Genomic DNA, 24,234 nt, shown 5'->3' on the forward strand with positions numbered 1-24,234 from the left:
TTGAATACAATCTCAATTCATTTCACAATAATAGATAACATCCCCAGTTCTTGTGATATTTTTCGAACAGCCCATGTGGTGACATGGCTGCTCTCCATAGTCAAATGAACATCAGATACTTTCACAATAAAATGTTGGAAGGGTGCAGTAGTATGATCTTCTGCCCAAACTGTTAACCTCAATCATGCTTAAATTGTTTACATAAAGGAAATCTCGTTGTCTCCCTCTGCAGTTGCAAAAGATACTTGGTTTTTCTTCTGAAACTGGGAAGCAAGAAAAAAGCATGCATTTTGAATTAGCAAAGATTAATTCTGTTGCTTATTTTCTCTCTCTCGCTCTCTCTGTATTGATTGAAATGAAATATGATAAAAAAGTATGGGCATTGTGCATTACATTTTGGGAATGCATGTAAAGTATGATTTGTGCATGAGCAAATGTTCTATAAAACTAATTGGTCTAGGCTTGTTTTGAACCTTAAAACAGGGTTGCGATAGTATATAAGACCATTTATTCCCCCCAATTTCCTGTTCATATTTAATGTTTTATTTTGGCTTAGTATCAGACGTTCTTTTCAATTTCTTTTGTCAAACTCAAACTGGCAGAAAGTTTTTCAATCAGACAAATTCCAAGGGACTTTTTAGTACAAGTCACACCTTGAACATCTCTCACCCCTTGCTCAACTCGTAGATCCAGATTCCATATCTTTATGGCTTAATGATGGATTCCCTAATGATGAGAGTTCCATCTTCTGGGAAGAGGAAGGTAATCACTCAGGTTATGCTGTTTGGCTGAAAGCGGCTATTGTCTTCCACGGGAAATATTTGTAGTGAAGCTTTCACCTGGTTTTTTATGTTGACCTTCTGAACCCCATTGAATGGGGTCTCTAGTTTCTGTAGTCAAGTTGTTAACATTTATGGACACAAGTGAGACCCCCTTTGGGAGGCAGAATTTCTGCCAAGTGAAAAACAAGGTATTTAAGGTGGTCCACTTTGCAGCAATGTGGTAATTTCAGTTCAAAGTCTCATGTTAACATTACAATCTGGAAACTGGATCATTCCGGTTATAAGAATAATCCTGTAGGAAAAATAAATGGCTATCAACATTTTGTCAATGGACAGTCTGAGACTAACAGCAGTATAGGCAATTAATTCACAGAAGTATAAAATGTCTCTTTATGAAAGTGCCATAAAATAGTTACTGTAATCTTTGGGACTAAGATTATTGAAATACGACTGGATTAAAAAAATCCCTCCTCCAGCAGATCTGAGAATAAATCACTTCTATGTGTTTTTACTTTGAAACAGCTATTCCCAAATGACATGCATCTGGGGGCTGTACCCGTGGCAAGGACATATTCTCCATCAAGGCTGGGTCAGGAGAGGCCAACAGTTGGTTGACACATGACTTAGATTCCAAGAAATGGTTCCAAAATGGTTCATATCTTGGCCACAACAGGTTGATATGAATTTATATGACATTCCATGGGTAATCCATCCCATCTGGTGGCCGCGCCCCAGGGGAATCAGAAGCTATGATAATGGCAGAAGAGTCATTTGGAATGGGGTCACTTATGGGGCCCAGGGCCCCTGGCACGCCTCCCTCCCTCCACTTTATTTGAGTGGAGATTCGTCTTTTAATGTGGCTTCAGGAGAGCTGTGGGCACAGGTTGCAGCCATAGCTGGGATATTTGAAAGAATAATGGATTGGAATGATAGATACGAAAAATCTGAGAATACTTTGTTTCGCAATCTGTGGTGGGAGGAGAGTTGACATCACAATTACACGGTCTCCTCTGTTTGAGCATCAAGGCACACACTAGCAATGTTATGGGGAGATTTTTGGGTCAACATGAATGCATGGGATAATACATAGATTCAGATAGATAATCATCAACCAACATTTTACTAACGGTTTACAAACAAATTACTAATGGTTTATAAACAGTCTTTTAACAGATGTTCCAGTGTAGTGTTACCAGTTAGGTAAACCAATAGTCTTGATGAGCATTGCAGGTGTGGTTGACTCCGCCCCTCTGGGATTGACTCCGCCCATATGTGGATGACTGCGCCTCCCTGTGACTGACCCAACTCCTCCCCTCTGTGTTTTGTCCTGACAGAAACTCTCCTGACGAATGCAGCGTGGGGAAGAATGGGAAGCTGTCCAGTGGAGGAGAGGGCAGCACCCCTGTCACTTACAGCAGTTACCTGGAGGACAAGCACATCGTGCCCCCCAACATGACCACCAATGAGCGCCGCGTCATTGTTCCCGCAGGTAACAGAGCACCTTAACACATCAAATGACACCACAGTGATTTGAACACCAGAACACTTTTCTTTAGACAGCTGAAGCTCTTAGTTAGATCTTCTCAATTACCTTGGGTCGACTCACCTGTCTTCAGTTGAGATGATAATAAAAATGGATATCTCGTCTGATGTGTCCTATGTACACATGTAAACATAGCTAAAGAGGACCTGCTTTAGAATGAGAAGCAGGGCGTTGCCCTCTGCGGTTAAAGGAGCCTTCAATACCAGTCCCAATCAGTCATGTGAGTCACTCACTGCTTTCGATTAGGGGACCTCATGTCTCTCACATATATTCATCTGTCACAAGGAGAGACTTCCTGTTATCTGCAGCACAGAAGCCCCAGCGTTTTGTTGCAGAGTGTGCTTTTCCTTGTCTAGACGGTTTCCTATGGTGTCGGTCCAACTGGGTGGAGTAAGGAGCAGGGTAGAGGGGGGATGTGAGTCCCTGCCAAATGGGAGAAAAGTATTCTTATCAGTTCCCCATTCAAAGACACACACCTAGAATACAGCACTGAATCCTGACTGGAACATCCATGAGGCTGTGCTGTGTCTTTTGGGTAAAAAGAGGTATCAGAATAGCCAAAATAAAGCACCTTTGAAATTAGGTGCTAACTTCGTAAATATTTCAGAATTGACACTTTTTTCTTTGATATAAAGTCATAGATCTGCATTAGATAGTCACTTCTTGATGCATCAAAAATAAATAAAATCCTGGCCTATGTGCATAGTTTTTTTTTCTTTTTTGTGTGTGAATTTTACCCCTTTTTCTCCCCAATTTCATGGTATCCAATTGTTTAGTAGCTACTATCTTGTCTCATCGCTACAACTCCCGTACGGGCTCGGGAGAGACGAAGGTTGAAAGTCATGCAAGAACAAGGATTTCCCTACCGGCCAAACCCTCCCTAACCCGGATGACGCTAGGCCAATTGTGCGTCGCCCCACGGACTTCCCGGTCAGGGCCAGTTACGACAGAGCCTGGGCGCAAACCCAGAGTCTCTGGTGGCGCAGCTGAAGTATAGCGCCCTTAACCACTGCGCATCCCAAGAGGCTGTGCATAGGGGTTTTAATGAATACACTTTTTGTGAACTACACTACCGGTCAAAAGTTTTAGAACATCTACTCATTCAAGGGTTTTTCTTTATTTTTACTATTTTCTAAATTGTAGAATAATAGTGAAGACATCAAAACTATGAAATAACACATATGGAATCATGTAGTAACCAAAAAGTGTTAAACAAATCAAAATATATTTTATATTTGAGATGCTTCAAATAGCCACCCTTTTCCTGCTTCAAATAGCCACCCTTTTCCTTGATGACAGCTTTGCACATGCTTTTCTAACAGTCTTGAAGGAGTTCCCACATATGCTGAGCGTATGTTGGCTGTGTTTCCTTCACTCTCTGGTCCGTTTCATCCCAAACCCCATCCCAATTTAAATGGTTGAGGTCGGGGGATTGTGGAGGTCAGCTCATCTGATGTAGCACTCCATCGCTCTCCTTCTTGGTAAAATATCCCTTACAACAGCCTGGAGGTGTGTTGGGTCGTTGTCCTGTTGAAAAACAAATGATAGTCCCACTAAGCCCAAACCAGATGGGATGGCGTATCGCTGCAGAATGCTGTGGTAGCCATGTTGGTTAAGTGTGCCTTGAATTCTAAATAAATCTCAGAGAGTGTCACCAGCAAAGCACCCTCACACCATAACACTTCCTCCTCAATGCTTTACGGTGGGAAATACACATGCGGAGATCATCCGTTCACCTTCTCCACGTCTCACAAAGACACAGCGGTTGGAACCAAAAATGTCCAATTTGAACTCCAGACCAAAGGACACATTTCCACCTGTCTAATGTCCATTGCTTGTGTTACTTGGCCCAAGCAAGTCTCTTCTTCTTATTGTTATCCTTAAGTAGTTGTTTCGTTGCAGCAATTCAACCATGAAGGCCTGATTCACACAGTCTCCTCTGAACAGTTGATGTTGAGATGTGTCTGTTACTTAAACTCTGTGAAGCATTTATTTGGGCTGCAATTTCTGAAGCTGGTAACTCTAATGAACTTATCCTCTCCAGCACAGGTAACTCTGAGTCTTCCATTCCTGTGGCGGTCCTCAATAGAGCCAGTTTCATCATAGCGCTTGATGGTTTTTGCGACTGCACTTGTAGAAACTTTCAAAGTTCTTGAAATCTTCCGTTTGACTGACCTTCATGTCTTAAAGTAATGATGGACTGTCTTTTATCTTTGCTTATTTGTGCTGTTCTTGCCATAATATGGACTTGGTCTTTTACCAAATAGGGCTATCTTCAGTATACCCCCCTACCTTGTCACACCACTACTGATTGGCTCAAACGCATTAAGAAGTAAATCAATTCCACAAATTAACTTTTAAGAGGGCACACCTGTTAATTGAAATGCATTCCAGGTGACTACCTCATGAAGCTGGTTGAGAGAATGCAAGAGTGTGCAAGGCTGTCATCAAGGCAAAGGGTGGCTATTTGAAGAATCTCAAATCTAAAATATATTTTGATTTGTTTAACACTTTTCTGTTCACTACATGATTCCATATGTGTTATTTAATAGTTTTGATGAAAATAGAAAATAGTAAAAATAAAGAAAAACCCTTGAATATTCTTAAACATTTGACCCATAGTGTACATGAAGCTCAAACCAAAGGTCACACTAGATACTATGTTAGCCTTTGTCACAGTGTAACCTTTATTTAACTAGGCAAGTCAGTTAAGAACAAATTCTTATTTACAATGACGGCGAACAGGGGAACAGTGGGTTAACTGCCTTGTTCAGTGGCAGAACAACAGATTTTTTCCTTGTCAGCTTTGGGATTTGATCCAGAAGCCTTTCGGTTATTGGCCCAATGCTCTAACCACTAGGCTTCATGCCGCCCCACAGTAATGTATCCAATGGGAAATAACCATAGAGAAACGTCGTTTAGAGTAATTTTCCCAAAGACAAACCTGTCCATTGACTGCCCGGGGCAATGTACTCTCTATCTGGAGGTTGTGCAACACAGTTTTTCTGGCATAGTGCAACTTCCTCTCCAACTGAAGCTGACAAGGACAATGACGCGACATGTTAAGAACATCCTGTTTTTGCTGTTAATTTAGAGGACAATAGCCACACACTGCTCCACGGAATGTAATGGGAGGTCAATATTAAACTGGCTTCTCTGCTCTACGTATAGGAAACACATTCCTGATATTTTGGTATAGGGACTTGGGGAGGGCATTTCAACTTCAAATACATACAGATCTGTTCCTATATGATGCGCAATGCACCCATTAGTGCATTTTAAGAGGCCCTAGAGCCCCACCCAACATCTCTGCCATATAGGATAATATATTGTTGGAGAGAATACAGAAACTTTATACAAAAGTGTATTGCCTATGATATAATTAAGCAATAAGGCACGGGGGGTGTGGTATACTGTATGACCAATATACCACAGCTAAGGGCTGTTCTTAGGCACAATGCATCGCGGAGTGCCTGGACACAGCCCTTAGCCGTGGTATATTGGCCATATACCACAAACCCCCGAGGTGCCTTATTGCTATTATAAACTGGTTATCAACGTAATTAGAGCAGTAAAAATAAATATTTTGTCATACCCGTGGTATACGGATGTTAGCCAATCAGCATTCAGGGCTCTAACCACCCGGTTTATAATATGTAGTACTTGAGTCCACCCCTCTATAGTTTCTGTCCCATCTGAATTCCATCTGCATTACAGTGCATTCACTGCTTAATGCCACATCCACTATATTGTTTGGATGGTTAAGTCCTCCAATATTGCACTGAGACAGACCTGAGGGCTGAGGAGAGCGAGTGCTGGCCAGCCTCCCCTTCGCCCAACTGATCATTGCCTCGTGTCTCTGTACCGCGGGATGAGTTACCGTTGCCCCTTGCTCTCTGAGCCTGTGTAAGTACTCTGGCTTCCAGCCCCCCCAAAAAAAAATATTTAGAGGCTCGTAGTCTCGTTCTCAGAGAGCTAGGGTTACATCTGCGTTCTAAATAGCACCCTATCCCATATATGATGCACTACTTTTGATCAGAGCACATAAGGCTCTGCTCATAAGTAGTGCACTATGTAGGGAATAGGGTGCCATTTGGGACACAGAAACAGTTACAGGTACTGTTAAATATTGCTGGAACGGAGGACCAGACGACAGTGTGGTTTGTTTCTGTACCTGTCAGCTGTTTTTTAGATCCTGTTAAGTTTGTTAGGTGTGTGTGCGTTTGGTAACAGTGGTCTTATCTCTGGAAAAGAGAATGTCATCATTCTAAATACAGTACTCATGTAATTGGACTGCATTTGCACAAATGAACATTTATTTATAAAATGTTGTTTGTTAAAACCAGTTTCATTGCAAATGTATTCTCAACTATTATCATATAAATAATGAGAGGAAGTATGAACTGTAAGAAAATAGGTAAGTATAAACGTGAGAGTTTACTATGAGAGTTTCCATTCTCTTTTCTCTGTGGTGGGATAAGTTGCTCCAGTTAAATATTGCTACTCGCTGCATCTTACCCCTTCTATAGTGTTAACACATCCCCCTTCCTATGTTGTGTCCATGGCCTTGCAGATCCCACACTCTGGTCCACGGAGCATGTGCGCCAGTGGCTGGAGTGGGCAGTTAAAGAGTATGGCCTGCTGGACGTGGACGTGGCTCTCTTCCACAACATGGACGGCAAGGACCTGTGCAAGATGAGCAAGGAGGACTTCCAGAGGCTCACGCTCAGCTACAACGCAGACATCCTGCTCTCCCACCTGCACTACCTCAGAGAGAGTGAGTCTAGTATCTTCCTTCTCCTCCTCATGATCCCTCTCTCCTCTCCTCCCTCTCCGTGCTCCAGCCTTCTGTCCTTTTTCCCCAGCTGACCAACACAATGCGTTGGCAGGTGGTAAAGAGAAATACTACAAAGGGCTACTACTGAAGGGCTGCTGTAGTCTGGTGGTCCATTCTTTACCTCTATACCAGGGGTAAGGTAGGAAACTTGTCCTGGGGGATTATAAGGTAAACAGGCATAAGGTGCTTTAAATTTTGACCTGAAACCAAAGCCTTTACACACTCTGGCTCTCTAAAACCAGACTTGCCTAGATTATTAAGGAGAAAGGGGAGTGTGAGATACATGATACACTTGTTCCATTAACAAAGTGTCTGCTTGTTAAAGTTAGGGGAAAGGGCAGATCCTGCAGCCTTCCAGTAGCCTTCCAGTAGCGAGCCTCAGTAGTCCTGTCTGTGTGTTGTGTGAATCAAACTTAGCTCTCACTGACATACTCCAGAGGGCCTCAGACTACAGATTAGAATGCAACCTGGTGAAGGAGTCCCTGTTGCTGCTGCTTCTGCTGCTTTGGCTGAATGACTCACTGCTCCAAGGCCTGCTTTCCTGTCCACTGCACCTCACCTCCCCTCTACACACACACGTTTTTTGTGCATGTCATCCACATGCTCGTTCACTTGCGCGCGCACACACACACACACACACACACACACACACACACACACACACACACACACACACACACACACACACACACACACACACACACACACACACACACAGTTTTTAAATTGTTAGCAATAGATGTGACAGTAGTAGTAGTTGGGTAGTAGTAGTAGGATTAATGGTGGCAGTAGTGTAACAATAATAAAATCATTAAGATGTTTTTGAAGAGGAGTAGATATACTACATCAAAGTCCTAATTGACACCCATCTTAAGATAAGTATCTGTTTATAGTCATTGGAGAAGGTTTGTCAGACTCTTGAGATTATGTGTATCTTTGATAGTCTGTCTCTTTCTGCTCTCCAAGTATAGGGTAGTCCAAGTTCCATTTGATCGTGCAGACAACTTTCCAATGAACCATTACTCTTCTCATGATGACTGCTAATGGTTTTGTTTGTTTGATATCAGTGTTGGTTTTGGTAGGGTTTAGCCACAGATGTACAGATGAGGTAAGTGATGGGAGAAAGAGAGGAACAAAAACAGAAAGAAAACCAGACACACAGACCACACAGACAGACAGATGGAGGTGGAGGAGTCCAGAGTTTAGATTTGCGTACCACCACGTTCTGAACTGGGCTGTTGTTTGTGTTATTCCACAATCCTGTGCTTGAAGCTCTCTTGAAACACATCTCATCAAAATCTTTTGAATTACCTTTTCTTATACATTCCTTTTAGTGCAATCAACAGTTCCCACCCCCTCATTTAAATACTGTGGGCAGTTTGAAATTGATAAGAGAGAATTGCCAATAGGCCTACTTATTTTCATTTGGCTTTAGATTTAAAATGGTCTGAAGGGAGTGGGTAGGCACACCTACACTATTCACAGACCCTGACGGTGGCTGGCTTTGAATTTGAGGTCTCTTCGACTGGAAAAAACACTAGTGATGGGAGGGAAAGGAAGAATGCCCTCTCCTCCTTTTGTTTTTGGTAATGGTTTCTGCTCCTCTTTCCCCCTTGTGTGTACACACGCTCGCCGAATTTACTCTGGAGGAGGGAAAATTGGGAAAAGCGATGGATTCTCACAGACAAATGTGGGCACGAGTGATTAACTGTTTATTTGGGTTGGTCCTCCCTGCCATTGTCTCCCCTCTCGCTATGGCGATGTGTTCCACACTTACATGCTCTCTCTCTTTCTCGCTCTCTCTTTCCCACTCCATTTCCCCTCTCCTTACCCACTATCTCCCTGTACTGCTCCTTGCCTGTTGAATGTTGCCTCTATGGCAGTTCTGAGAGCAGCCCTTACCTTAGTGCATCGCTAAAGGTCTGTGTTTATCATGGCTGACGCCCCCCAACGCATCACTCCTTGCACATCATAGGTTGTTTTGAGCTGTTTTCTTTTTTTGGTTCATCTCTTTTTCAAAAGAATGTTTTATTTCTCAGCTCCACTTCCTCACTTGACTTCCGATGATGTTGACAAAGCCTTACAAAACTCCCCGCGGTTAATGCATGCTCGCAACACAGGTAAGGAGACCCCTGCCCCCCCTTCTCTACCTCTGGCTTTGCTCCCGCCACCACAGTATCCTCACACTCACACAGTGCCCACCTATGTATATACAGTGCACTTTTTATATACTGTACATGCACACTGCTTTTTTTGTATTCATATGATTATCAGATTATGCATCAAGTCATCTAATCTGATACTGGTTGTTATTATTTCTAATGTGTTTTTGTTATGTGGTGCAGAAGTTACTGTATGCTGGTGCAGTAATGCATTGTGGCTGTAGAGCGTAGATGAAGGCATGTGCTAAAGTCTAACGTTGATGCATAGTGCTGTAATTACCCATTTGCTGCACGAAATCCCTCCCCACATGGATATGGAACATTCAGTCAATGTCATGAAAAGTTGTGACATTACGGGTACATAATAATTCACGTAATTCATTAATTATCCTCTCTTTCACTCTCCACAGGAGGTGCAAGTTTTATTTTCCCCAACACTCCCGTTTATCCCACTGACAACTCCCCCAGAGTCTCCACTAGGCCAGGTGGGTGATTCATCACTCCTACAAGTTTATGTAGATGAGGCATAAGAGCTTACTGTGAACCCATCCAATTACACTTAGAGGAGCAAAGTACATGGGTAAAGGAGAAACAAGGAACCACACACCTTGCAGACAAAGTACTACATTTTGATTATTGTACAAAAATACTCATATACAAAGGTGTTTAGAAGACGTTCGTCAAAAGAATATTTGAGGTGCTTTAATTTGTTTATATTCAACACAAGCATCTTCTGCCCTTAAAATAATCCTCCAGACTGCAGTAATTGTGCCTATGTGTTTAGGCCCCTTGTATTATGGAACGTTTCTGACAATCAACCACTCTCACCTCAGACCGATGAGGTGACCCACTGAAATGCACTGTATCTGTCCCAAGCCTGCAGGCAGAAAAGGTGTCAACACACCTTTTCCACATCATGTTTTTGTTTTTATCATAGGGCCATCTAGGGGTAAGGTTCATAACTGCAGGCAGCAGGTTGACTTGTCATTACTGTTATTTTACAGACCTGGCATATGAAGCAGCCAGAAGAGCTGGATGGCCTACACAAGCTGTGTCTTCCACCAAAGGTAAGGAGTCACAATGTCCTATACATCAGTCGTATGTCAAAAGATGGCACTCGCTTTGCTTTTCATCTGTTGGGAAATGTGTCAACGTACATCACAATTCATTTAAGAGGGTACATCTTTACAAGCCTGTGGACTAGACGTAAACAAAACAGGCTGGGCAGAATCAGAGAACAGGAAATTGTATACCTCAATATAATAATATATTTCTCCACTGTATACACTTGGAACATTGCCCTCAAGGAAACCAACCCCCTGTTAATATTTTGGGAACTTTATCCCTCAAGGTTCCCTGCCCTCCCCAGTCATTGTCACCAAAACAGAGGAGCAGAGGCCTCAGCTAGGTAAGATATTAGCTTGATCAGTACTCTGAAATAGATGGTGATTGAGCTGAATAAAATATTTTCTCCTACTAATGTGAATGTTTTCCCTTCTTAGATCCTTACCAGATCCTGGGGCCCACGAGCAGCAGGCTGGCAAACCCCGGTGAGTTTTATGGATGGTGTGAGTGATTATCACTTCATTAGATAAAATGTACGATTTTAGAAATTCATTAACAAAGGAACCATTTATATGAGCAGCTGTTATGGTGGTGACTGTTGCAATAAGTTGTTGTTGTGGTCTTGACTGTAACATGTCTGTATGTAGTTGTTATGGTGATGACCACCTGTCTCTCTCCAGACTGTATTATAAATAATTACGTGCTGATTCCTTGTCTCTGTCCAGACTGTATTATAATTGTTACAATATTGACTCCCTGACTCTGTCCCGACTGTATAAGTAACTGTTACACCTGTTGACTTCCTGTCTCTGTCCAGACGTTGGCCGGGACTCAAACAAACCGCAATCCGCCGACATCGCACTACTCTTGAGCTTTAAAGGTAATTTACGCTTGAGCTGACATCCGCAGCGTTTACCCTGAATGCGATCGTGAACATCAAGGAAATTGCCTTTGAAAGTGAAGTGCAGTGCGATGTCGACATCCCGGTTTGAATCCCGGCCTGAATTAGTCATTTTAACTGTGTTGACACCTTTTCTGCCTGTAGGCTCGGGACAGATACAGTTGTGGCAGTTCCTGCTGGAGCTCCTGTCAGACAGCACAAACTCCGGCTGCATCACCTGGGAGGGCACCAATGGCGAGTTCAAGATGACCGACCCTGATGAGGTGGCGAGGCGCTGGGGTGAGAGGAAGAGCAAGCCCAACATGAACTACGACAAGCTGAGCCGTGCCTTGCGCTACTACTACGACAAGAACATCATGACCAAGGTGCACGGCAAGCGCTACGCCTACAAGTTTGACTTCCACGGCATCGCCCAGGCCCTGCAGCCCCACCCGCCAGAGTCCTCCATGTACAAGTACCCCTCCGATCTGTCCTACATGAGCACCTACCATACACACCAGCAGAAGGTCAACTTCGTCACGCCCCACCCCCAAGCGCTACCCGTCAACTCCTCCAGCTTCTTTGCTGGCCCCAACCCCTACTGGAACTCTCCCACTGGAGGTATCTACCCCAACACCCGGCACCCAGGCGCTCACATGCCCTCCCACCTGGGCACGTACTATTAGACCTGCCAAGGGAAGGGCATCTTGCTATGCTAAAACTGGAGGAAGAAATGGGAAAACACAAAGGGTTTCTGTTTGGATAGTGTCAGAACCAAACAAAAACAGGGGCAGGGTCAATAATGAAGAAATTTGGTAGAGGTAGGGTAACTGGTGTAAGTCTAGGGCATGAGCAGGTGAGGAAACTCAAGGTTCTGTAAAGGATTAAGAGGAGGGCTACAGACACGTCGCTATAAGATGATAGGAGGGAAAACTGTAAATGTAAAAAGGGCAATAGTGGACGTTACTATGAGCAAGGGCATTGTGCGACATGTAGCTTCTGAGAACAGTGAAAGATAAGTCTTTGAGTAGAATTAAAAGGGAGTTATCAGTGGACTATATAACATGATCATGTCCTTTTTATAAAGGTCGCTAAATATACCCCAAAAATACAATAGCTGCATGAACAGTTACTTATTATATATGTTTTAAAACTATTAAACTACCTTATTTAATGAAGTAAACATATCAAAGACTGTAATGATGAGGCAAGATAAGTAAGATGTAAGTGTGGAGAAGGGTGTGGTGTGGTGTGGCAGATGAGTGTGTACTTCAGAGGAAGTAGGGATAAGTACTAAACTTGGCTTTAGTAAACTGTGAAACAAGCACCAGCAGGAAACACCTTAGGTAGATGTGTGCTAGATGGTCATGTCACATGACCATGCATGTACTCACAGACTGTTTGTGAACAAAGGTGGGGCAACATCAGAGAGGACGGCGGATCATGAAAGACACTGAAATATGTGAAAAATTAAGTATTATTCCTTTGGATATAAACTGCCTTATGTCTTATCAGTATTATTATACTACATAGTAGTGCGTATGGCATTATTGAACGTAAAGGGAAGATTGTTTTACTTGACTGTTATTCTTAAAGAGAGTGCCTTGAAATCAATTAATCTGTGTTTTGGACATTTTGAAAAACTGGAATTAAGCACGATTCGTAAAATGTTGTGTGTGACCTCAAATCTTTTTATAAGGAAGGAGGAGTTTTCTTGACCACAGTGACTTACCACAGAAACTCCCAGTTCAACTGAAGAGATTTTACAAAGTTCCAATTTTGTATTATTGTTTTTCTGAGTCGCGAACGCTGTGCGTTTGTTAGATTGAAGTATACAAGTCAGTGTTATATTTCTTTTTATATGATACATTTATAACTTATGCAATATATACACTACGAGTTGATCTCAGCCAGCCAAAGACACAGACAATGTTTTTATAATAGATATAGTGACAAAAAAGTCATTGAAATAGACTAAAGAAGGCAGTTGTGGCCTTTGAACTTTATGCTCTGTAAACAGTTTACAACATAAACTATATATACTAATATAAAACTGATTGTGTCGGCCAGGCAAGTCATTTCAGACCTGTTCAGTATTATTTTATGGGATGCAGGCTTGGGTAGAACACTTATAAGCTGCCAGCCTTGAAAGCTGAGAAACAGGACTGAGATACTGAGATTGTTTACTAAAGGGACCATAAAAATGATATACTTTGATAGATTTTCTACTGTGTCATTTCTAATAAAGTATCTTCAACCAAAGTGCTGTCCTCTCTTGTCTCGGAAGGTGACAGATTGTGTGTTATTGTGCCCTGTCTGCATGCAGTATAAAGAGGAGTTGCCCCCATTATTTTGACCCAACACAGTCGATGTGTTCCAACAACCAAACGACAAACCTCCTTTGGCTCTACCCTGAGTGTTGCCACAACAACAGAGATGAGGAGTAGAGCAGTGTGGGATGGGGGTAATGGAATCTTCTAGAGCTTTTTTATATATAAAACATCCTTTCAATCTCATTATGGTATATGGATCATATATTCTTGAAAGCCAATGGTTTATTCAGAGATACAGATGGAACACAGCTTTTAAGCATTACACAGCAATTATCTCAAACTAGTTTTGCTATATCCCCATCTACCTTTTGAGTGAAATATGTATAATTCATTAAAATATACAACTTGCGTGATAAAAAGTAACAACATCTTGTTCTGTTTTCCTGGAATCCTCCATAATTTTTTCTAATACAGTTACTGCCACAAATTCAATTACACAAACACCAGCACCTGAGACGCAGTCCTTATTCTGAATGCATGTCCACATACTCCTATTATAAAGCTTGTAAATACAAACAATATGCCAAATATACGGTACACAGCACATGAATGTACTCTGACCAGATACACACTGATCAGGTACATTATTTATTTTGCGTAAATTTGTCAGCATTCACTCATTAGGTGTATAAGTTATACAAACATATATATTTCTGTACTATGCCCAGCTAGCACATAACGTTCTGAGAACCATATGGTTATTAGAGCTTGTTGAGAGTGTGGTTGTCCTATGGTTATTAGAGCTTGTTGAGAGTGTGGTTGTCCTATGGTTATTAGAGCTTGTTGAGAGTGTGGTTGTCCTATGGTTATTAGAGCTTGTTGAGAGTGTGGTTGTCCTATGGTTATTAGAGCTTGTTGAGAGTGTGGTTGTCCTATGGTTATTAGAGCTTGTTGAGAGTGTGGTTGTCCTATGGTTATTATAGCTTGTTGAGAGTGTGGTTGTCCTATGGTTATTAGAGCTTGTTGAGAGTGTGGTTGTCCTATGGTTATTAGAGCTTGTTGAGAGTGTGGTTGTCCTATGGTTATTAGAGCTTGTTGAGAGTGTGGTTGTCCTATGGTTATTAGAGCTTGTTGAGTGTGTGGTTGTCCTATGGTTATTAGAGCTTGTTGAGAGTGTGGTTGTCCTATGGTTATTAGAGCTTGTTGAGAGTGTGGTTGTCCTATGGTTATTAGAGCTTGTTGAGAGTGTGGTTGTCCTATGGTTATTAGAGCTTGTTGAGAGTGTGGTTGTCCTATGGTTATTAGAGCTTGTTGAGAGTGTGGTTGTCCTATGGTTATTAGAGCTTGTTGAGTGTGTGGTTGTCCTATGGTTATTAGAGCTTGTTGAGAGTGTGGTTGTCCTATGGTTATTAGAGCTTGTTGAGAGTGTGGTTGTCCTATGGTTATTAGAGCTTGTTGAGAGTGTGGTTGTCCTATGGTTATTAGAGCTTGTTGAGAGTGTGGTTGTCCTATGGTTATTAGAGCTTGTTGAGAGTGTGGTTGTCCTATGGTTATTTTAGAAACAACCTTCCCACAACTTTCTGGGACTGATGCAAGATAGTTTCTTTGGAACATTCTCAGCACATTTAAGGAACTTATTTTCTTGGTATTTCATTACTTTAACAGAATGTTTCCTAAAAGTTCAAACATGGTTTTATTTCATTGGTAATGTTCTAGAAACGTTCTCCAACTGGTTTGACATTGGGAATGTTCTCAAATAGTTCAGAGAATGTTAAGAAACAACGTTCTTCTGTGGGAATTTCAGTACTTCAGCATTACAGTTCCTCAAATCAAATCAAATTGTATTAGTCAGATGCGCCGAATACAACAGGTGTAGACCTTAAAGTGAAATGCTTACTTACAAACCCCTAACTAACAATGCAGTTTTAAAAAATATTAATAAGAATAAGAAATAAAAGGAACAAGTAATTAAAGAGCAGCAGTAAAATAACAATAGCGAGACTATATACAGGGGGTACCGGTACAGAGTCAATGTGTGGTCATGGTCATGTTCAAAGTCACATTATCGAATTGTTCCAAGAACATTAAGAAACAATGTTATTCTGTGGGAATTTCAGGACTTCAGTATAATGTTTCCTACAGGCTTCCTCATGGTTATATTTAAAGTCATCCATTCTATCCATTCTATCCAAATCCTCAAGTAAACTTTTGTAACGTTTAGAGAATGTTCTAAGATTGATATTTAAAAACATATACATTATGTTCTCAGCATCTACAAAACTCTCTCTAGCCTGTATCTTGTTAAGTGTGTTCAGGTGTGTTGGCCGCGGCCACTAATTGGCCACGTCTGATCTTAATGAGTTCTCGTTTCCTTTGAAATTAGGTGTGTATGAGCATACTAAAATTAACAGCTTTGTATGTGTAAAAAATATGCCATGTTAGCTCCTTCTTGATGGCGCAGTGGACTAATTCCATGGATAGAAAACAGAAGATCAAAGGTTCAAAGGTTCAAATCCCACTGATGCTGTGTCACAATAAAAAATACATGTGTTTGCATGATTAATGCTCAAGGAAATGCTTCGAGTTCAAAAACATTAACCCAAAATAAGCTAGGGTTTAGGTTTAGGTTTAATAAAACCTCCCAGAAAAACTTTAAAGGAACCAGAGTAAAACTTTCTCAGGGTCTTCCTGCAACCTAAAAATAAATGTTCCCCGAACAGGTCAAAATGATAAACTTATGGAAACATATGGCTTCGTTCCCATAACCAATGTGAAACCAAAACATACGTTCCCACAACTTCCAAGGAACCAAATTTGCTAGCTGGGTGTATTTCCAAATTGTTTCTAGACAGTAACTATGGTAAAACAACCATTAAAGTGTATCATGTTCGTTACCAGTGTGCCCAACATGTTTGAGTGTCCTCCCTTATTCCTTCTTGTACACCTCCTCCAGTTTCAGCTTCTCTGTGTTGTTGCTGAGGAGTGTCGGGTCGCTGCTTAACTGCACCTTGTCAAAGAAGTTAAAGTCGGCCACGTACCGGCCACTGGGGGTGCTGAAGAGCACGGGCTTGAACTCGTAGCCCCACAGGATCTCCTGGGGAACGAACGATGTGCGGCTCTGACACGTGGCTGCCGTGGATTCCATGGTGGCGTTGAGGGTGACCAGCAGCTCAAAGTCGCGCGTCCGCAACCTCTCCGCGGTCAGCCCCACCAGCGGGCTGCTCTCATCCAACACGTGATAGAATGTGAGGGGCAGGATTAGGAAGGGGCACTCCCCGCATGAGTCCATGTAGAAGTCCACAGCTGTCTGGTGGATCAGAGTCTTCTCGCCCTCCTCGGTCACGTTGGGCGAAAGCAGCTTGCCAATCAGCTGGCACTGGATCAGCAGGCTTTTCCTCATGTTGGCCACACGCACCATCAGACATAGCTTGCCATCGTGCCGGCAGATCACCGCCGACTGGCTGAACTTGATAGTCTCGGCCCGCTTCTTGGGTCGTGCCAGCTTGGCCAGGAAGGCCCCGGTCACGAAGATCTCAGCCAGGCCCGTGGTGACCAGCTGGACCACCAGGACGAAGATGGCCAGCGGACACTCGTCGGTAATGTAGCGGAAACCGTAGCCAATGGTGGTCTGCGACTCCAGGGAGAAGAGGAAGGCGCCGGTAAGGGTCTCAACATTCATGATGCACGGCGTGTGGTTGGACAGCAGCTCACCCTTGAAGTCACCGTTGCCCATGCCGATGAAGTAGAAGATTACGCCAAAGAGGAACCAGGTCATGACGAAGGTGGAGGAGAACAGTGTGAGCTTGTAGCGCCACTTCATGTCCACCACTGTGGTCCAGATGTCGTGGAGATAGAGCTTTACCATGCCCTCCACATTGTCAATGCGCACTTGGTTGTGTCCATCCTTGGAGACAATCCTCCGCTGGAAATCTGCCTTCTTGGTGGACATCTTGGTCTTAAGTGTGTTCTCTTTGGTTGGTAGTTTGTCACCCTATTTGCATGGCAAGCAGTGAGGCAGAAAAAGAAGAAGTAACAATGTTAGTCAATTGCAACAAACTAGGACACAGTAGGTAACACAGTTCAGGAATAGTTCAAGCATTAACTGGCATTTGGACAAATGTCAGTAACAAGAACATTCTCACTGGAGCTACGGTAGTTAGTTGGTTTAATCCAGGAATTAGGAGATTGATAAAATATCTCCACACACCTAATTTCACAACGAGCATATGTGACTAACCTTTTAGATATGTCCTCCATCTGATGTAGACATAAGTATAGTACATCACTGAGCCAAAAACATTTCCTCAAATGTCTAAATATTGTGTAATACTGTATGTATTCCCCACTGTACATTCAAACAGGGTCTCTTTAATATTATATGCAAAACCATTCCATTTTTGTAAATCTAAGATTCTTTATTTGCTAGTTAGCATGACACCGCAAGTACAGAAATAGAGCTCCTTGTGACAGTTTAGGAATATTCTTTTCCTTATTGTTTTCCAGGGTTAATAAGCAATTATGTGAAGTTGTAAATTAACTCAGCAGGCAGCAACACTTTTTGTAGAATGTCTTATGTCATTAAATTACTTTTACCCCTCTAGATCTTAAAAATACAAGGAAGGTGTATACTCACATTTAGTGTTATTGCCTTCTCAGGTGTGTAGCTTCACTTGTTCTCAGTAGTTATAATCTGCAACATGAACCTGCTGTAATACCCTTCCTGGAGAGTTCCACAATGTCCCCACTCCTCTATTGCCCTTGCTTATGCACATTGAACTTTGGCATAATTATATTTAGGACAGTTTGTGAGAACAAAAAGGAGAGAGAAGAATGAGTTCTTGGCTACCTGTAGGTCAGCTTATATTTCAGGTGTAGGACAAACTCCACCTATCTACCCCACCAAACCAGGGGTAGGTATGGCAACAAGTGCTCCTTGTCACATTTTTTTTCCTTCTCTGACCTCATGGTTTGTTTTGTAGTTCCATATATGATTGTTGTTGCTTTATACACACACCCTGATTTACTATCTCCAATGACTAATTATGTACTGTCAGACATTCTAAATCATTGACCAGAAAATGAAAGGGAAGATACTGTATGATGTTGTTGCTAAAGACAAATGGAAAATTGTCAATGGAATTGGGTTAAATATAATGACATTTATTTAATTAAGAAAATGGCAAGTCAAGTCACAATCACACCATATCTAAAATCATCACATAAAAAATACAGCAATTGTTTTGCAAATGTATGTAGGGAAATAGGGAGTGGGGACCCATAACCCATGTCTAGCCAATGAGGAATCTGTGTAATTGGAAAACACAAGAAGTGTCTCTCCAGATTTAATGCAATCCTCTGTGTAACTATTGCTCTGTGACCTTGGATTAAGTTACAAGATGTGCAGATAAGAGCTCCTTGCGTTTGTCATTAACTGAGCTGAGGGCTGGTGCTACCAAGATATATGAACACTGGACTGTGGAAGGATGTCAATCCCTTGATATATTGACAGATTTGTGTCTGCTTTTCCTTTTATCTGTGTCAGTGTGTGGTTCAGTGTCAGTGTATGGTTCACTGACATGTTAATTCTATTCATATTCATACTCATATTGAATTTAATTATTTCACTTTTGTTATCTGCTCAGTAGCTATCAGGCCATGAATGGCTTAATGTTTCTGTGTGTGTGGGGGGACATTATCCTCATTAACTTTCATAACCAAGCACCCTGCACTTTGAGATATGCAACCAATGACTAAGGATCAGTTACACATTTATAAAGACAGTTAATAGCTAATGCATCCTGTGCGGCTACACACACACACACACACACACACACACACACACACACACACACACACACACACAGTCGGCATGGCCTGAAGCAAAGACATTCATTTGCAAGAGTATCTTTATCTAAGTGGGCAGAGCTGAATAGATCATTAAATGAGAAAGTCAGTTTGTCGGCACTCAGTAGAGCGCCGCACCGCCGGCCCTCACATCTATTTTATAGGTCAGCGGCGGAGATAAGTTGGCCCAGACAAAGAAGTTAAAAGGAGCCTTCTGCCTTGATCTTAACCAATTGTTAAATTCACAAATCAGCCTGCTTCCCCAGTGTGGTGGAGGGGAGGGGAGGGGAGGGGACGGGAGTGGAGTGGAGAGGGAAAGGGCAACCTGGTCTTGGAGCATTTCATATTATTCTGTACGTAAACCTGAGAAGTCTATTAATTTGTGATTACAATTTGTATGATATTCGTTACGAATTTGCAAAATATACAATATTTTACGAATTTGCAGAACATATGATATGTTACCTTTTTCAAGCCCCACCTGTTTAGCTAAAAATAAAATTGTATATACAGTACCAGTCAAAAGTTTGGACACACCTACTCATTCAAGGGTTTTTCTTTATTTTACTATTTTCTACATTGTAGAATAATAGTGAAGACATACAAACTATGAAATAACACATGGAATCATGTAGTAACCAAAAAAGTGATAAACAAATCAAAATATATTTGAGATTTGAGATTCTTCAAAGTAACCACAATTTGCCTTGACGACAGCTTGGCACGCTCTTGGCATTCTCTCAACCAGCTTCATGAGGAATGCTTTTCCTTTTGGTCATGTGGTTTAGGTCTATCTCATTAGTATCTTATTCATCATTTTAGGAAATGACAGAATGATTTCATTGTTTTGCTGACTGATTTCTTTTGATTTCCCCTTGATGTCAAGCAAAGGGGTGCTGAGTTTGAAGGTAGGCCTTGAAATACATCCACTGGTACACCTCCAGTTGACTCAAATTATGTCAATTAGCCTATCAGAAACTTCTAAAGCCATGACATCATTTTCTGGAATTTTCCAAGCTGTTTCCAAGCTGTTTAAAGGCACAGTCAACTGTGCAGCTGTTTAAAGGCAAAATGTAAACTTCTGACCCACTGGAATTGTGATACAGTGAATTATAAGTGAAATAATCTGTCTGTAAACAATTGTTGGAAAAATGACTTGATTCATGCACAAAGTAGATGTCCTAACCGACTTGCCAAAACTATAGTTTGTTAACAGGAAATGTGTGGAGTGGTTGAAAAATTAGTTTCAATGACTTCCTATCCAGATGGGATAGGCCAGTGTGCAGTGTGATGGTGGTTGCATTGTCTGTGGACCTGTTGGGGTGGTATGCAAATTGAAGTGGTTCTAGGGTGGCAGGTAGGGTGGAGGCGATATAATCCTTGACTAGTCTCTCAAAGGACTTCATGATGACAGAGGTGAGTGCCACGGGGCAATAGTTATTTTGTTCAGTTATCTTTACCTTCTTTGGTACAGGAACAATGGTCGTCACAATTAAGCATGTGGGGACAGCAGACTGGGATAGGGAGCGATTGAATATGTCCGTAAACACACCAGCCAGCTGGTCTGCGCATGCTCTGAGGATGCGTCTAGGGATACCGTCTGGGCCAGCAGCCTTGTGAGGGTTAACACATTTAAACGTCTTACTCACTTCGGCCACGGAGAAGGAGAGGGGGGGGCTGCAGTGCTTGGTAGCGGGGTGCGTCGGTGTCACTGTATTATCCTCAAAACGGGCAAAGAAGGTGTTTAGCTTGTCTGGAAGTGTAACAGTTTTCTTCCTCTTCTGAGGAGGAGTAGGAAGGATCGGACCAATATGCAGCGTGGTAAGTGTTCGTCATTTTATTCAACTGAACTGAACACAAAAAATACAAAGTAACAAAAGACCAACCAAAACAGTTCCGTCTGGTAAACTACATACAAAGACAGAAAGCAACTACCCACAAATCATAGTGGGAAAACTGGCTGCCTAAGTATGGTTCTCAATCAGATACAACGATAAACAGCTGCCTCTGATTGGGAACCATACCAGGCCAAACACAGAAATACAAACATAGATTACAAAACATAGAATGCCCATCCCAACTCACGCCCTGACCAAACTAAAACAGAGACATAAAAAAGGAACTAAGGTCAGGACGTGACAGGAAGCAAGACGTCAGGGTTCGTGACGTGGCTGGTTTTCTTTTTGTAGTCCGTAATTTCCACATAATTCTCATGTCTGGGCTGTTGAATTGCGACTCCATTTTGTCCCTATACCGACATTTCACTTGTTTGATTGCCTTGCGGAGGGAATAACTACACTGTTTATATTCGGCCATATTCCACAACCTCTTTCCATGGTTGAATGCGGTGGTTCACGGTTTCTGGTTGGAGTAGGTTTTAATAGTCACAGTGGGTACAACATCTACAATGCACTTTCTAATAAACTCACTCACCGAGTCAGCGTATAAATCAATGTTATTGTCTGAGGCTTCCCGGAACATTTTCCAGACCACGTGATCAAAACAATCTTGAAGCGTGGATTCCGATTGGTCAGACCAGCGTTGAATGGTTCTAGTCACAGGTATATACTGTTTGAGTTTCTGCCTATAGGACGGTACGAACAAGATGGAGTCGTGGTCGGATTTTCCAAAGGGAGGGCGGGGGAGGGCCTTGTATGCATCATGGAAGTTAGAGTAGCAGTGGTCGAGTGTTTGCTCGAGCGGGTACAACAGTCAATGTGCTGGTAGAATTTAGGTAGTCTTGTTCTCAAATTAGCTTTGTTAAAACTTGTTAGGGATAGGGTCCAGTTTCCTGAATTTGTGCCTGACTGCTGTGGCCAAAGTAAACTGCCTGTTACTCCAGGATATGCAGATAGAAAACACTTTTAAGTTTCTAAACTGTTAAAATAATGTCTGAGACTATAACAGAATTGATATGGCAGGCAAAAAAAAAATGTTTTTTGGGGGTCCCAGGTTCTTACAATGGAAACCAATTGTTTCTATGTAAATCCGTCTCCCAGATTGCAATTCCTATGGCTTCCACTACATGTCAACAGTCTTTATTCAAGGTTTCAGGCTTGTTTTTTGAAAAACAAGCAAGAATTCTGAGTTTTGGTGAGAAGAGCACCGGAACAAAATCATTCTTTCGGCGCGCAAGGGAGAGGGTGTACACTTCCTAATTTTCCTTTCCTATTGAACATACTACTTTCTGTATGAAATATTATAGTTTATTTACATTTTAGAGTACCTGAGGATTGAATAGAAACGTCATTAGACTTGTTTGGCTGAAGTTTAGCTGTAGCTTTTTGGACTTCTTTGTCTGCATGTTGAACAAGTGTATTACTGAAATTGATGGTGTCAACTAAACTGACTTTTGGGGATATAAAGAAAGATTTTACCTAAAAAAACGACCATTCATGTTGTAGCTGGGACCCTTTGGATTGCAAACAGAGATCTTCAAAAGTATGCGATGTATTTAATCGCTATTAAACTACGAAGTTTTTAAAATCTCCTGCTACAATAAATGCAGCCTCAGGATATATGGTTTCCAGTTTACATAGAGTCCAGTGAAGTTATTTCAGGGCCGACGAGATAATCAGAGATAATTCTGCGGTCAGAATTTGATTGTAATGAATTCTAGGTCAGGTGAACAAAAGGACTTGACTTCCTGTATGTTGTTATTGTTACACCATGAGTCGTTAATCATGTGGAATACACCACCACCCTTATTCTTACCAGAGATATGTTTGTTTCAGTCGGTGCGATGCATGAAGAAACCCGGTGGCTGTACCGACTCTGACAACATATCCCAAGTGAGCCATGTTTCCATGAAACAGAGACTGTTACAACCAACCAACCAACCAACCACCCTCCTTTCATTGTTTGCCTTAAGTAACCTTCTGTCTTATGTAGCCATGCCAAACGTAACATATTCTAATTTCAATATATCAGATTTATGTTTACTATGTTACGCTAGTCTATGAGATCAGGCTGCTAGGTGAAATGGAGCCTGACAAAAGCAATGTATTCCCCAGCCCCCGAGACACGGTCCATGCAGGTCTCCCTAGAGATGCCAGACGATAAAGAGATGAAAGAAGCAGGGAGATCAAGGAAGAGTAGTTTCAGGAGCATTTCATTTGTGTTCACCGGGTCAACAGGTGTGTGGACGGGGTGTTGATGGATGATGAAGGTGGTGAATATGGTGGTGCCACAGCTGTGTGAGGGGGTCCGACAGTGAATGTGTAAGGTGGGTGTTTACAGGTATTGCTACATAGTGGTTGGTATAAGTGATCCATCACCACAGAGATATTGACTAAAAGTGTGGAAGAAACAACGAGAGGAACAATAGCATTAGACAGTCATTTCTGGAGTCAATGGGGGAAAACAATAGTCCATATAGTCTATGGATAATTTAAAAGTAGACATTCACCAGGGTCGTTTATCCTGCTAGGTGGACGATGCCCTGCCTATCGCTAAAAACTGTATATTTAGACCAGTTAACCCACTTTATTGTAAAGCTTTTCATCCTTTGATGCTGCTCCCCATGTCTGTGAATACAACCAACCTCATAAGTCTAAAATAGAATGGACCAGACGAAATAACATGCTTGTTTTCCTCACATGTCTTTTGTCAATAGTCTAGGTACACAGATAGCTGCACTTTTGCCTAATGTAATAATAGCCAGAGATGTTTGTTGGCTGTATGTCTAAGTTAGGGGAGCAGTGATATTGACAGTGGTTTCTGCCTCTGCATCAAATTGCTATATTTTCCTGTATTATGAGCTAAGGCTCTGAGCCCTGTACACAGACCAAAGCTCTCAAACAATCTGCCTCTCCCAGCCTTCAGCTAGTGGATTTTCATTAGCCCCAT

The 24,234-nt window shown here is 42.0% G+C and overlaps 2 protein-coding genes across 12 annotated transcripts in view; one reads left to right on the top strand and one right to left on the bottom strand.

Annotated features, from left to right (window-relative positions):
• Window positions 1-13,531, top strand: part of erg (ETS transcription factor ERG) — a 75,305-nt gene extending 61,774 nt beyond the window's left edge. For 2 of the 10 annotated variants that reach the window (XM_031807739.1, XM_031807740.1), the window contains 9 exons: window positions 2,117-2,271; window positions 6,899-7,102; window positions 9,202-9,282; window positions 9,735-9,809; window positions 10,329-10,391; window positions 10,676-10,732; window positions 10,827-10,874; window positions 11,207-11,269; window positions 11,435-13,531. In XM_031807739.1, coding sequence (XP_031663599.1) covers window positions 2,117-2,271; window positions 6,899-7,102; window positions 9,202-9,282; window positions 9,735-9,809; window positions 10,329-10,391; window positions 10,676-10,732; window positions 10,827-10,874; window positions 11,207-11,269; window positions 11,435-11,955 — 1,267 coding nt within the window. In that variant the 3' untranslated portion in view covers window positions 11,956-13,531. The remainder of the gene's footprint in view (window positions 1-2,116; window positions 2,272-6,898; window positions 7,103-9,201; window positions 9,283-9,734; window positions 9,810-10,328; window positions 10,392-10,675; window positions 10,733-10,826; window positions 10,875-11,206; window positions 11,270-11,434) is intronic. The other 8 variants (XM_020463624.2, XM_020463625.2, XM_031807741.1 and 5 more) reach the window with 5 other exon arrangements.
• A 260-nt stretch (window positions 13,532-13,791) lies between these two features.
• kcnj15 (potassium inwardly rectifying channel subfamily J member 15) lies at window positions 13,792-18,398 on the bottom strand. 2 transcript variants are annotated; one of them, XM_020463631.2, is made up of 2 exons: window positions 18,176-18,398; window positions 13,792-17,533 (listed from the first exon to the last, which is right to left on the bottom strand). In XM_020463631.2, the coding sequence occupies exon 2, from the start codon at window positions 17,489-17,491 to the stop codon at window positions 16,469-16,471; it is 1,023 nt and encodes a 340-aa protein (XP_020319220.1). In that variant the 5' UTR covers window positions 17,492-17,533; window positions 18,176-18,398; the 3' UTR covers window positions 13,792-16,468. The 2 variants fall into 2 exon arrangements, with proteins under 2 accessions (XP_020319220.1, XP_031663605.1); XM_031807745.1 differs by lacking the exon at window positions 18,176-18,398 and adding an exon at window positions 17,780-17,997.
• Between the last annotated feature and the right edge of the window lie 5,836 nt (window positions 18,399-24,234).

This window comes from Oncorhynchus kisutch, linkage group LG28, assembly GCF_002021735.2.
Source record: "Oncorhynchus kisutch isolate 150728-3 linkage group LG28, Okis_V2, whole genome shotgun sequence".
Taxonomy (NCBI): domain Eukaryota; kingdom Metazoa; phylum Chordata; class Actinopteri; order Salmoniformes; family Salmonidae; genus Oncorhynchus; species Oncorhynchus kisutch.